At 59.0% G+C, this 14,906-nt stretch overlaps 1 protein-coding gene across 3 annotated transcripts in view; it reads right to left on the bottom strand.

Moving 5' to 3' along the window:
- Positions 1–14,594, bottom strand: part of BCL2L11 (BCL2 like 11) — a 156,700-nt gene extending 142,106 nt beyond the window's left edge. Inside the window, exons 1-4 of one of the 3 annotated variants that reach the window (XR_009744766.1) lie at positions 14,505–14,594; positions 13,994–14,338; positions 7,891–8,003; positions 2,443–3,908 (exon numbers count right to left, since the gene is read on the bottom strand). Coding sequence is in view for 2 of the 3 variants with exons in the window: in XM_061461745.1 (XP_061317729.1) it covers positions 3,819–3,908; positions 7,891–8,003; positions 13,994–14,333 (543 nt within the window). In the remaining variant the exon portion in view is untranslated. Of the gene's footprint in view, positions 1–2,300; positions 3,909–7,890; positions 8,004–13,993; positions 14,374–14,504 lie in introns of those variants that run through there. The other 2 variants (XM_061461745.1, XM_061461747.1) reach the window with 2 other exon arrangements.
- Between the last annotated feature and the right edge of the window lie 312 nt (positions 14,595–14,906).

Here is a 14,906-nt window from a genome sequence, read left to right as displayed (position 1 = left end):
ACTTCAGAGCTATAAAAGCAAAAACTATTTAAAAGAATAAAGTAAAAAATAACATAAGCCATAAACCACATGTAAATAATACACAAATAATGAAAGAACCCCCCCTGCCCCCCCAACTCCTTCAATAGCTGGGACAGGCAGGGCCCAGGAAGGTGCCCAGCAGTGGGGTTGGAGGCCACTGATGCAGCCCAGGGCTGCGGAACCCCATAAATGTGGGGAAAAGGCAAAGAAAGAAGAGGAAAAGCCCAGCCCAACCCAGCCCCAAGGCGCTCGGAGCTGGGGCAGCAGGGATGCTGCTCGTGGGTTTGGGAACAGCATCTAAATGTGAGCCTTGGGTGCCATGGTTTAGTGTGGGGTGTCCCTGCCCATGGCAGGGGGCTGCACCTGGATGATCTTAAGGCCCTTTCCAACCCAAACCATTCCATGACTCTATGAAACATCCCCCCCCCAAGCCCCCAAAGGAAAGAGCACCCGTGACCAACAGTTGGAAGTTTTTATTCATATAAAACTCATATTAAGAACATAAAAGATTGCATCTTAAAAAACAAACCAACCCAAAACAGATCTGCAATTATTTACAGCAGTATTGCACAAGTAAATGGCAATTACCCTGTCCAAAATTCATCAGTGCAAACCACAAGGAAGCCAGGGAAATTGCAGTCAAAATGCTACATACGCTGGGTCCTGTGACAGGAGTTAGTGATTCATCAGCACATCAGGTGCTGGCTGGTACCTGATGTTAATGCTGGGCCGGGGAGAAGCGGCCGAGATGGAGGAGAACGTGGCTTTGGGAAGAAAGGGATGCTGAAGCCAAACTCCCACTAATTCCACCAATGCTGGAGTCCCATGGGCCTAAATCACTGCTGGGAAGTGGGATTTAGGCACTTGGAGGGGAAGAAACCAGAGTAAATCTCATTCTCCAACCCACGTTGGCTGCACCGCCGAGAGGAGGCAGCGCTCTGGGAGGTGATCCATCACTTATTGCAAGGGCAGGGAGGAGAGAAGGGGAGAACCAACATCTTTACAGGAACTTAAATAAGCAGGAAATAAATATACACCATTTCTACAAGTTACAGCATTATGGAACAGTAGAGTGCATTAATTACACAGGAGAAAGAGAATCTACAGTATTTACTCTAAAAAGGTTTAGAAAAGGTGATTTTTTGGAAGCTCTTTTTACCTCTTTGATAAGCTGCACAAAACTGACACGAGAGAGGAAAGGGAATACATTGCACACAGATGCCTGGCTCAGATGATGAAAGGAATACGCTACCCTACTCTAATAAATACTCAGGTATTTACAGCCCTGGGGAAGAGGAGAAGCGTTAACGCAGCACCGGCAGTAAATCTGGTTTCCCTGCGACCAAGGAAAGCTTCAGCACATCCTTTTGGTAGGACAGAGACCTCGGCTACCCATAAAACAACCCAGAGCGGTCACCCAACAGGGCTAAAACGAGCCAAAGCCCCAGTTAAAAGCATCAGTCTTCTCATTGGTTTTCCCCCTAAACCTCCCAACGCCATGGGGTGAAACCTGGTTTTTGGGGGGGGCAAATCTTCCTTTGCCTGCCTTTTGGCCGGGAACACCTCCTGTGGAGAGGCCCCAGGCAGACAGTGACAATACTTTATTAATCCTCTTAAAACTACTCCCATCTCTGTCTCCATCCCTGGCTGGCGCGGCCGGTGGGGAGGACAGGATAAAGTGCACGGCATTTCTTTGGTGTACTCCAAGGGACACATTCTGGGGATGCTGTAAGGCTGCGAGACCTGAAAGCACCGTTCCAGCCACCAGCAGGGGATGAAACCACTGGGGAGGGAGAAAAAGCTCCCTTGGTTCTCCCCCCTCCCGCCTCTGCTGCCGAAATTCATCTATGGTTTTTTGCCTTTCAATGCTATCAACAGCCACGCAGTTCCATGGAGGCTCCCGTGGGAAACGTGCTGCTGGGGTCCCCTATATAAACCCCACCGAAGTGATGGCTCAAGAAGGGCTGGGGCAGCGCAGCTACAGCGAGCCAAAACCAAGGGCTCGAGGAGCAGGAAGCTCACCGGTTCAACCGCTCCCTCTCCACCAGTGCAAAGATCCCCCTGCACCTTCCCAACGCATCCCCTGCTCCTGCAACCGCTGCTGGCCCTGCAGGTCCGAACAAACCAGAGGGAAAGGTAATAAATGGAAAGTTAAGAGTTAACGCTGCTCTGCACTCCTGCACTGGGGTGCAGCCGCAGCGCACCGACACCACGGCCCTTTGCCTACCCGGCAGGCACAGCCACGGAGGTCGGACTGTCCAGCATGAAAACCACTACGTGGCACTCCACGGCTTCCCCCTGCACGTGTGCAGCAGGAAAAACCGCTCCTGGATGCTTGGGCTTTTCCTTCTTTCCTTCATTCCTATGGTGCTGGTGAAACCAGAGATAAAACCGCGGCGTCTGGGTGTGTTTGGGGACCACCTGCACCAGCCAGAGGGAAAGGGCAGCTCCAGAGGCAGAGAGGGGTACGTTTGTGCATAGATATGGGGGTGGCTGCAGCAGTCACCCCCCAACAGCACCCACCGTGCAGCAGCCACCCGCCTTGCAAGGTGAACCGGAGGCAATGGGGAGGCTGAGGAGACGGACCTGCTTCTTCCAACAGCCCTCCAGCAAGGCTGTGGGGTGCTCCAGGGGGAAGAGGAGATGCCCTGGGACAGCACTAAGCACCTGGTTGGGTCTTCCCAGGGGAAGGAGGGTGGTTTGGAAGCAGTTAATGGATCTATACCAGGTCAGCATCCTTCGGCGTCTCTTCCAGCTGCATCCCTGCGCGCCAGCATCCAAGGTCTTGCTGCTGGTCCTGTCCTCATCCCACTGCTCCAGGCTGCCCTGTCCGAAACACAGAGAGGATCCCAGGAATAATACAGATATCCAGCGCCTTAAAACCCCTCCTGGCTTCAACAGCAAGGGACCAGCCATGACTTAAAATAATGTTAAAGAGCAGGAGCCGTTGTCTCCGGGTGCAAAGCTGCAGCGCGCTGGGAACTGTTTCTACCTGCCTCCGGTACGTCTTATTGCTGACTGAGTCACCAACGTTCTCTATTATATCATACAATATATGAGCATTTGCACACATCTGATAGAAAGAACTTCTCAATAAAGGCAACCTGGTGGATTGGGGTTTTGGTTGGGTGGGATTTTGGACCCTGGGAATCTGACAGCTGAGTCCTGAAATCAGAGTGAAAACTAAAACACAGGTATAAAACAAAGGTCGGTCAGCAGGAAATAGGCCGTTTGCGTGATGCAAATGAACGTGGATCTGGGGAAGCATTAGGTATTTACAGGGAAAAGAAGTGCTGATTGGAAGCCCTCTGCCCTTCTTCCATCATCGCCATCCTTCTTCCGCAGGCAAAGGGAGAGGGGAGGGCTCCGTGAGTCTCTGCAAGGCAAACTAAGGCAGCTCTGCCCATCAGCTGGCTCAGGTTTTCCTTTTCCCCACTGCAGGGTTTATCCCGGAGAAGCCGATGGGTTTCCAGGAACGACGCCAAGGAAACGCCGTTATCCCACTGCTGTGGAGGGTTTTCTCTGAGGCTCCTTTGGGAGAATAAAAAGGTCATAAAACAGAGCGGAGAGGAAGCAGTAAACATCACTGCCGGACACAGTCCTGCTCTGGAGATTCCCAGCTCCGTGCGGGATGCCCACCCGCATCCGACAGCCCCACCATGGGTCCTGGGGAGAGGCAGGATGGGAGCCGGGTGGTGCAGGGAGCCCCGCATCCATCCATCCATCCGTTCATCCATGCATCCGTCCTCCCGGGGCTTTCCCAATGGGAACACAAGTCCTCGGGACGCGCCCGGCGCTCACTGCATCCTCCAGATGAGGCGGATGATGTAACGCAGGAGGCGCAAAATGACGACCTGGGGGTTTCCTGCCGGGTTATCCAAGAAACCCTGAAACCAAAGAGGAGGAAAAGCAACGTAAGCACGGGCACGACGGCGAACAAGGCCCCCCTGCCACAAACAGAGACGTTTCCAAGCATTTCAGGAAGCATTTAAACACCCTTTCATGTTCTCCTGCAATAGGAAGCTTTGTAACACTCAACGAGTCAAAGCCGCCCGCTCCCAGCCATGGGGATGTCACCTGCAGGTCCCTGCACAGGGGGTGCACGATGCTGCTGGGAGGGCTTGGAACGTGGTGAAGGAGCAGGAAATCCTGTGAGCACAGCTTCAAAACCCAGGCAGGGATGGTGCCCCTGCGCTGGGCACTGTGATGGGGAAGGGCTGAGGGACCTGGGGGGTTCAGTGTGGAGAAGAGAAGGCTCAGGGGGGACCTGATGGCTCCCTACAACTGCCTGAGAGGAGGATGGAGCCAGGAGGGGCTGGGCTCTGCTCCCAAGGAACAAGGGATGGGACAAGAGGAAACGGCCTCAAGCTGCACCAGGGCAGGTTTAGATGGAGCTGAGGAACAATTCCTGCCCCAGAAGGTTGGGCTGGATGAGCTTAAAGGGCTTTTCCCACCTGGTTGATTCCGTGATTCTAACTAACTAAATAAGGGTAAATAATAATAATTAAAAACTCCTAATTAAAACCCTAATTCAAAATCCAACCCAAATATAAATGCATATCTATACGTGGGGAGAGCAGCAGCAGCTCCTGCGCAGGCACTGGTTCGAGGTCGCTCTGCTCCAGGCACAGCCGCTGCCTCTTTCACACAACACAGCAGCAAAACACACCCTCCCCGAGCAAGGGACCCCAACAGCACGCAGGGCAAGGAGAAAGGAATCACCACCAGATACCATTTATCTCAAGCCTTTTTTCCTACGGTGAAAGAGCAGCCCAGAGAACCACCCCTCCCTCCGCCTCCCCACACAGCCCGATTCGGGCTATATTTAGTGCAGTAAAATCATGTCCGTACATGCCCCAGACAGAGAAATGCCTCTGTTTACTCTGATATGCAAACTGCCCTCCCCACAGGCGGCCCTGCAGCGGGGCCCTGTTGCCATGGGGAGATGATGCTGAGCATCCTCTCACCCCAGCGCATCCCTGCGCCCCAGGACATCGCATCCCAGCACCCACGAGTGGGATTTACCCACCCGGGAGCTGCACCCCCCCACCCCACACAACTTCCTTTCTCCTCTAACTTACACAGTAGAGGGCCCACAGATAATACAGGAGGCACTGGATCACCCTGTTTTGCTCTAATCCCAATGGGATCTGGCTGTTCATCCAGCTCACCACACGGAGCAAGGAAAGAAACCGGTACAAAACCCCAAGAGGCTTAGAGAAGGGTGCAAGAAACATGCCCAAAGTGGGTTTTCCTTAACAAAGAGGTATAAAACCAGCATTAAGGAGTTGCACTTTCCACCTCTGCAGGCAGCAAAGCCTGAGGCATGTCACAGCACCCAAGTGATGCACCCTCTGCCAGCAAAAGCCTCAGAGCGGAGCTGCTCCCCACAGCCAAGGGGTCCCTGCGGCCATCCCCGCTCACCGGACCCAGGAGCTCTGCCAGGCCAAAGAGGAGCGAGCCGTCCCCTGCCCAAGAGATGCTCCCAGGGGCAGTGACTCGGGATGGGGAACAGGATGAGGAACGCGCGACCAGTTCGACAGCTCCGACCTGCCCAGCAAGTGCGGTTCTGGCAGGGCTCAGAGTTCCCCATTTCTAACCTCAGCCTTAAAGGGCAAAGCCCGGCAGTGCCGCGGGCACGTGCTGCTGCACACCGCGCCCCACCAAGCCCTCCTGCGCAAGGGACCCAGCTCTGCACAGATCCCCCCTCTCCGCAGCAACCCCAGAAGGAAAAGACCTGCGCACAAAGCAAGCACTTCGGGGCGGCTCTACAGCAACTGCCCTGAATCCTCCCGTTTCTGGGTGCGACAAGCGAGAAAGCCAGGGGCTAAGGCAGCCGGGTACAAAGTGCTTTGAGGGTCATGCATGACAGCCTCTGCTCGTGTCATCCAGCAAGGACGTGGTCCCCTGTGTTTCAGTGCTCTCCTCAGGGCAGCAGGATGGGAGCTTGGCCATGGCACTGGGAGCTGCCTCAAGCAAACCGGGGTCATGCTCTGTGACTGGGAACCAGCCCCCCATCCTGCTGCTGGTACATCCAGCTCCTTGGACCAGTGGGGAAAAACCTTCTTCAGCCCCCATTAAATTCATAGATTCATGGAATGGTTTGGGTTGAAGGGACCTTAAAGCTCCTCCAGCTCCAACCCCTGCTCCCACGGGCAGGGACCCCTTCCACTAGAGCAGCTTGCTCCAAGCCCCTGTGTCCAACCTGCCCTTGAACACTGCCAGGGATGGGGCAGCCACAGCTTCTCTGGGCACCCTGTGCCAGCGCCTCAGCACCCTCACAGGGAAGAGCTTCTGCCTAAGAGCTCATCTCAGTCTCCCCTCGGGCAGGTTCAAGCCATTCCCCTTGGCCTGTCCCTCCATCCCTTGTCCCAAACCCCTCTCCAGCTTTCCTGCAGCCCCTTCAGGCACTGGAGCTGCTCTCAGGTCTCCCCTTCAGGAGCCTTCTCTTCTCCCGGCTGCCCCAGCCCAGCTCTCTGTGTCCTTTTATGACCAGATGCCATTTAAACCACAAAAGCTGGGTTCCCCTCATGAGGGATCAGGCTGCATGGGGGAGGTTGGAAGACGCACGCTCCAGATTCAGGATAAAACACAGCTTATTCCCACTCTGCTGCAGGTCAGGAAATCCTCAGCATTTGGCAAGAACACAAAGCCAGGGAGAAGTCTCCAGCAAGGAGCTGCAGACACACTGCACGGAAGGCGCTGGACCATGGCAGCCTAGCAGCCATGTACGGGGAGAGCCCCTGCCCACAGGCACCCACCACAGGGAGCAGCAAGCAAACACGCTGCAAGCAGTGACTCATGAGCTGTGGAGGATGGATAAAGCTCCGGGACATCAGCACTTCATCGCTACCTGACGTGCTGCTGACTCCTCTTCCCACAGGTGAGCGCGAGGGGATGGACCAGAAACCACACGCACCAACACGCCTCCAGCAGCAGCACTTGGCAGGCGAGTCGCTGTCTGCCAGCGCTGTTCTCAGAACTGCTGTGACTTCATCCCTCTGGGATGGGCAGCTCGGGGGCTGGGGGGCTGCTTTGGGGTTTTTTTTGTGGTACTGGCACCTATTTTTGTTGCAACACCCAAAGGTGAGAGAGTTCAGAGCCTTCTGAATGCACAGGTTTCAAAACAGCTCAGATCCGTTGTGGGGAAAAGGAGTGATGAGAGCAAGCCACAGAACCCAGCCTGGTTTGGGTTGAAGGGAGCTTAAAGCTCCTCCAGCCCCAAGCCCTGCCACGGGCAGGGACCCCTTCCACCAGAGCAGCTTGCTCCAAGCCCCTGTGTCCAACCTGGCCTTGAACACTGCCAGGGATGGGGCAGCCACAGCTTCTCTGGGCACCCTGTGCCAGCACCTCAGCACCCTCACAGGGAAGAGCTTCTGCCTAAGAGCTCAGCTCAGTCTCCCCTCGGGCAGGTTCAAGCCATTCCCCTTGGCCTGTCCCTCCATCCCTTGTCCCAAGCCCCTCTCCAGCTTTCCTGGAGTCTCTTCAGGCACTGGAGCTGTTCTAAGGGTCTCCCCTTCAGGAGCCTTCTAGGGGCTGGACACAAACCCTGCTGCATTTTCTCCCTGTGCGTTTCCCTACAAACACCAGTGCTGGCTCCTCGTCGGGCACCACTTCCAGAGCAGCTCTTCCCACCCTGCCCCAAAAGCCCCAACCCACCCAACCTACCCCTGCCTCTACTTCCAGCGGCTCCTTCCCCGCTACCACCGGGTGCAGCCCCAGGGCACCAACACCGCTACCACCCTGGTGCTACAGGAGTCCCCGCGGGCCCTGCGCCCAAAGGGCTCCGACCTGGAGGTGACTTAGCGCTGCCGCAATGCCCCAGCAGCACATCCCCGTCCCAGGGAGCGCGCGGGAGGTGAGAGTTACCCGTCTGGGACACGAGGAGGCGTTGAACTCGTCGCCGATGCGGCGCAGCTCCTGCGCGATCCACATCTCGGGCTGGACGTCTTCTGCTCGCGACGGAGACTGCCAACGGGAGGCTGCGGGGAGCAGAGAGAGCACCTGGGTGAGACACGGGGCAACGGGAGAGCACAGGGGGCAAACTGCGGGGTCCTGGCAGCGCTCAGGGCCAGGTTGGACACAGGGGCTTGGAGCAAGCTGCTCCAGTGGAAGGGGTCCCTGCCCGTGGGAGCAGGGGTTGGAGCTGGAGGAGCTTTAAGGTCCCTTCAACCCAAACCAGACTGGGGCTCTGTGAGTCTATGAGAAGGCAAAGCACTACTGGGCTTTTATTCATTCATCTTTTATAGGCTTCCCTCAGGAGCATCTCTGGCGTATCCAAGCTCTTAAATAGAACCATAGATTAGTTAGGGTTGGAAAGGACCTTAAGATCATCCAGTTCCAATCCCCCTGCCATGGGCAGGGACACCTCACACTAAACCAGGGCACCCAAGGCCTTGTCCGACCTGGCCTTGAACACTGCCAGGGATGGAGCATTCACAACCTCCCTGGGCAACCCATTCCAGTGCCTCACCACCCTCACAGAAAAGAATTTCCTCCTTAGATCCAATCTAAACTTCCCCTGTGTAAGTTTGAACCCGTTACCCCTTGTCCTGTCACTACAGTCCCTAATGAAGAGTCCCCCCTCAGCATCCCTATAGCCCCCTTCAGACACTGGAACAGGGAGGAGAGCCAAGAAGCCTCTGCAATTCCTTCCATAGCAAAACCCTTCTCTTCTCTCTCCTTCTCAGCAACTTCCTTGCCTTGTGGGCACAGCAGCAACTCCTCCTCTAGCCTTAAAACCCCTCTGCGTGGATCACTTAATCCAATTCTCACATCTCCTCCCCAGACGGCTCCGAAGCGCCCAACAAGAAACCGGGGAACGCCTGGCTCTGTCGGACTGAGGACAAAGCCACAACTGGGGCTGCGTGCACAGAAACCACGGGGAGCTTCCACCTGCAGAACGCTGCCCTCAGAGAGCATCTCCCTGCACCGCAGCACAAAGGAAACCCCACACAAGGGAACGGCGCTGGTTTCTAGAGGAAAAGCAGCTTTTGGGTCAGTATGCGCTCCTAGACAGAAGTATTTCAGGCTCTGTTTTAAGGAGTTCTAGAACACATGGTAAAGGCACTGCACTGAGGATAAGCGGAGGAGAAAGGAGCCCGTGACGGAGCAGAACCCCCGATGGTACCTGCACCACCACCTTCCCCTCCTGCCAACCCAAGCGCAGGATCCAAGCGGGAATCACAGCTTTAAGGAAGAGAAACCCCAACAAAACCCAAGCAGAGAGGACAAACCAACCCCACACAGCCCCACACACCCCCTCGGCACCAAACCAACCCCACACAACCCCACACACCCCCTCGGCACCAAACCAACCCCACACAGCCCCACACACCCCCTCGGCACCAAACCAACCCCACACAACCCCACACACCCCCTCGGCACCAAACCAACCCCACACACACCGTCAGCACCAAACCAACCCCACACAACCCCACCCCCTCGGCACCAAACCAACCCCACACAACCCCTCAGCACCAAACCAACCCCACACAACCCAAACCTCTCAGCACCAAACCAACCCCACACACCCCCTCGGCACCAAACCAACCCCACACACACCGTCAGCACCAAACCAACCCCACACAACCCCACCCCCTCGGCACCAAACCAACCCCACACAACCCCTCAGCACCAAACCAACCCCACACAACCCAAACCTCTCAGCACCAAACCAACCCCACACAACCCCTCAGCACCAAACCAACCCCACACAAGCCAACCCCCTCAGCACCGAACCAACCCCACACAGCCCCGGCACGGAGCCAACCCCAGCGCGCTGGCAGGCGGGCTGCCAGGGAGCCACAAGGGAACCGCAGCAGCTCCCAGGCTCGGGGCAGCCGAGGGCTCAGCGAGGCAGTGACCGAGTAAATGAAGGCTTTCACTGAGGGCCTGGCTCCGACCTGCCTGGAAAACGCGCTGGGGAGCCAAGCCCATCCCGCTGGCTGCGGGCTCGGGTTTGCTTTCACGCCGTAGTAGCGCAGGACACGGCCCGCAGCCCGCAGCCCGCAGCCCGCAGCCCTTCCTCGCCGCTCAATGAACGCCCTCGCGATATTCCAGCCCGGAATGCAAACAGGATCCCAGCTGGGGCGGGGCGAGCATCCCAGGGCCACTGCTGTGCCCAGAGCCAGCCCGCGCTGCCCGGGAGCAGAGGAAACACCGTGGGGATAGGGCAAAGAGGTGCAACGGGACACAGGGATGGATGGATGATGGATGGATGGATGATGGATGGATGGATGATGGATGGATGGATGATGGATGGATGGATGATGGATGGATGGATGATGGATGGATGGATGATGGATGGATGGATGATGGATGGATGGATGATGGATGGATGGATGATGGATGGATGGATGATGGATGGATGGATGGATGGATGGATGGATGGGGAAACGTACTGCTCCTCTCCATCCTTTGCCTGCTCTCATTCTCCATCCTTTACCCAACAACCAGGTTGGAAAAGCCCTTTAAGCTCCTCCAGTCCAACCGCTCCCCAGCACTGCCAAGGCCACCGCTAACCCATGGCGCTGAGGGACCCATCTACACAGCATCCTCTCCTCCATCCCTTGCCCCTCTCCTCCTCCATCCCTGGTCTCCCTTCTCCTCCCCCTGTTGCCCCCCCCCCCCAGCATCATGCCCAAGAGCTCACCGGCTCGGGCTGCAGGCTGGGGTTGGTGGCTGAGAGTGAAATCGGGCTGAGGTTTTCAGAAAGGACTTTCTGTGGTGCTGCCGAGTGGCAGCTCAAAAGGGTCCAGTCATAACTGGCCCCAGAACCAGTCAGAGCTGCTTTCGGGGGGGTGGCAGTACCGCGATGCAGCGCCTGCCACCCGTGGCACGATGGCTGCAGTGGGGATGGGGACACGGGGTGACAGCCACCGGCACCCTGGGTGCCTGCACCTCGCTGTAGAACACGGGATGCTCCAGCCGGGACTGGCACGGGGATGTCACGGTCCCTGATGAGAGGAGGAAAAAGAAACAACCCCAAACTCAGAGCTGGAGCCAGGCTGAGAGAGCTGGGCTGGCGCAGCCTGGAGAAGAGAAGGCTCCTGAAGGGGAGACCTGAGAGCAGCTCCAGTGCCTGAAGGGGCTGCAGGGAACCTGGAGAGGGGCTTGGGACAAGGGATGGAGGGACAGGCCAAGGGGAATGGCTTGAACCTGCCAGAGGGGAGACTGAGCTGAGCTCTTAGGCAGAAGCTCTTCCCTGTGAGGGTGCTGAGGAACCGGATGAGCTTTAAGGTCCCTTCCAACACAAACCAGCCTGGGATTCCATGATAGCTGCACCTCCACCTCCCAGGCTTGATGATCCAAACACTCCAGGAGAAGCTCCTTGGCAATGGCTTCAGATGAAGCACGTGCAAAGCTCAGGGAGAAAACAGCAGCAGCTCCAAAACAAGAGCAACAGGAACACCACCAGCAGCTTCTCGGCTCAAGGTTTCCCCCTTCCATTCACCTGTTACACCCAGGGTTTCCCCTCTGCAGGCAATGAGAGGTTCATGCTGCTTTGCTCCCCTATTCCACAGGGCAAGGAAACACACCAGGATCAAAACAGCACCGGGAAAACCCATTTACAGAGCACCTCCCAAATCCCACCTGCAAGCCCTGCACTCCTGTGCCTTCAGACAGAGCTGCTCTTCAACCAAAAACCCAACAGAAGAAAATGACAGCTCCTGTGAAGAGCCAAAGGCTTGAAACACCAGCCTAAGGCGCACACAACCACCCCAAAGGGGGGGTGTCATGTCTTGGGTGTCTTGATGGCAGAACCACTTTACCATACCCTTCTGCAAAACCCAGGCTCATCTTGTTCTGTGCCTCCAATAAACTCATCCCTGCTCATCCCCGTGAGCACCTTCCTGTACACACCGAGCCAGCACCTCAACCCTTCCCACTCCCATCCCAAACCATCCCCTCGCTGCTTCAGTCTTATCTTCCCCCCACGTTAGCTTTGGAGGCAGCAGCACCCCTTTGAGAAGCAAAACAGCCCAAAGCATCGCTGCTGCCACCTCCATGGCTGGCACAACCCCTCCTCCAGCAATCAGCTCACACAACCAAAGGCATCCCCAGCTCCCCAGGGTCCCATTCACCTCTTCCGTGGCATTTAGCTCTTATTTGGCCCATCACCACTGGAACCTTTGGGGAGGTTCGATGGGATTTAGGAGAGGAAGCTTCAGGGCAGAGCATGAGCTTGGGAGCAGTCGACCGCTGCCCACGGGAGGGGCCAGGAGCACCCATTGCATGCAAACTGCTCCTGCTCACAGGAAACGCCTGTTTATTGTCATCACCATCATTAAAGGCCACTTGCTTACGCTTCCCAGAGCGGCCTCAGCCCCAGCACACACAGAAATCAGCACGGGAGAACAGAACAAAGAATGAGACCCTTCTCTTCCTCGCAGAGGGACTGACCGCTTCCATGCGGAAAGCTTAACGGTGGGACACTGCCGAGGGAAGGGATGGAGGAAGAGCCGCGCAGGGCAACCCCACAGCCCCTTCCCACCAATGGGAAGTGCAGCCCTCACTGGGGATAAAACACTCAAACTCAGTCTGTGAGTAGCCAAGGGTCCCGTTTAAATACCTCGAGTATTTTCCATCTGCTTATAGCTGTTTCGAATGATGCCCTTAGCAACAATAACAGAACAAAGGCTGTCGTAAACCCAGCGTTTCAACAGCTTTTCTGCAAGCAGGAGGCTCAGGAGGAGCGAGGAAAACTCCAAGTTCTTCCTGGAGCCCCAAAACCCAAAGCCACTTTGCTGCCAAACGGCTGGCTGGGGCTCTCCAACATCCTTGCCCGTCTTTGCCACGTGTGTTTGCGCTACTCGAGGTTGTGAAACTTGCATTAGGCTGTAATTACTGCAATAAGGGCAGAAAACCTTTCCTAAGGGCATCTCGCAGGCAGCCCGACAGAGCTGTAACCGCAGCCATTACCCAGGGAGGGGAGAAAAACAACCCAAGCACAACAAAAAGGAGCTGCTCCGAGGCTGCAAAGCTTGGAGTCGGCGCTGGGCATCCCCGGGGCAGCGCTACCGGTGCGGCATCCCCCGTGCGCGCACCGTCCCCTCGCTCCGGTGAGGGGGCATCAGGCCGGAGGAGGGCACGGCGGGGCCGGCAGGCTCCCTGCCCACCGCCAGCCCCGGCCTTACCTGGGAAAGCCGCTCGGGAGCGGCACCGGAGCCTGCGGGACCCGGCGCGGAGCGCTCGGGAGGAGCGCAACGGGAGCCAGCGGCTGCTCCGCCCCCGGGCAGCCGCGCACGGAGCCCGGCCGAGGGCACCGCACAAAGGAGCGAGAGCTCGGGCCCTGCTCCGGCGGCCGGGACCGACCCATCCCGGAGAGGAACAACAACAACAACGGGAGCAAGAACCGCGGCAGCGGCGCCGGGAGAGCGGGGGCTCGGCGGCAGCGCTCCCTCGGCCATCTTGCGGGGATCCCACGCTCCCGGCTGCTCCCAGCCGGAGCCGCGGCCCCTCGGAGCGCTCCTGGCACCGGCTCAAGGACCCGGCAGCGCCTTTCGCAACCGGCCCGCAGGTACGGCGGGGGCTGGGGCAGGACGGGGGAACCGGGAAGCGATTCCGCCCTGTGAGGGTGCTGAGGCGCTGGCACAGGGTGCCCAGAGAAGCTGTGGCTGCCCCATCCCTGGCAGTGTTCAAGGCCAGGTTGGACACAGGGGCTTGGAGCAAGCTGCTCCGGTGGAAGGGGTCCCTGCCCGTGGGAGCAGGGGTTGGAGCTGGAGGAGCTTTAAGGTCCCTTCCAACCCAAACCAGGGTCCTACCCGCGGTGGGACGCGGGAGGTGCTCTCCGCCCTGCAGGTGCACAGCAGCGCGCACACGGCTGCAAACCCCGGGTGCAAGGGACACGAGGAGCCGAAGGTGCCGCCACGGGGCGGGGGATGCAGGGCCCGGTGGCAGGGGCGCTGCGGGGTGCTCGGTGCCCTCCGCCCCGCGCATCTTCCCCCCCCCCCCGCGCCCGCACACTCACCCATGGCGCTGAGGCAGTGGCTGAGCGCCTGGCAGGGGGGGCTCGGGGTCTGCGTGGCCTTGTCGCAGCTGAGGGGCGCGGGGCTGCGCTCGGCGTCGAACGAGAAGTACCCGCTGGAGGAGCGCGACAGCAGCGGCGACCTCCGCACGAAGATGAACAGCGGCGACCGAGTGGCGAAGGGCCCGGGGCTGGCGGGGGGACCCCGCTGTGGCGGAGGCCCCGCGGTGGCGGAGCCCGGCAGGGCTGCGGGAGCGCCGGGGCGCAGCTGCGCGGCCGGGCCCGGGCCCTCCCCGCCGTCGCCGTCGCGTTGCGCCTTCACCTCGGGGGGCTGCTTGGCCATGGGGGCTGCCTGCGGGAGGAGCGCGGCGCCGTGAGGCGGCGGCACCGGCAGCGCCTGCCCCTGCCCCGGCGCGGCCCCTCCCGCCCGGCCCCATTGTTCTGCCGAAAGTGCTGAGCCGGCAGCTCCGCTCCGCGCCGCCCCCCGCCCGCCCGTACCCCCCCCCCCGCTCACCCGCCCCGTCCCCTCGCCCCGCTCACGGTGTCCCCGCCGGCTGCAGGCGGAGCGGGGCGCCCGAGCCCCGGCTGGCGGCGGTGAGCGCGGACCCGACCCTGCCGCGCACCCCGCTCCGCGCCCTGCACCGCCCCGTGTTTACAGCGCGGCCGCGCTCCGCCCCGGCAGCTCCGCACCGCCCCCGGCCCGCCCCGGCCGCCAGCGCCGGACCTGACCCCCCCCTCCCGCCCCGCGCAGCCGCCGTGCGCTGGGCACCGACGGGCGCCACCCCCGGACCCCGCTCGGCCGCGCTGCGCCGGGCACCCGCACCCGCACCCTCCCCCGGCTGTGCACAGAGCCCTGCCCTGTGCTACAGCACCCGCAGCCCTGCACCGCGCCCCGGTGCTCACCCCCGTGCTCCAG

This window comes from Pezoporus flaviventris, unplaced genomic scaffold, assembly GCF_033815535.1.
Source record: "Pezoporus flaviventris isolate CSIRO_AGI_PZ_B2104156 unplaced genomic scaffold, CSIRO_AGI_Pfla_v1 ptg000031l, whole genome shotgun sequence".
Classification (NCBI taxonomy): Eukaryota; Metazoa; Chordata; class Aves; order Psittaciformes; family Psittacidae; genus Pezoporus; species Pezoporus flaviventris.
Note: the sequence above shows the minus strand (reverse complement) of the source record. Positions and strands in the feature narration are given on the sequence as shown.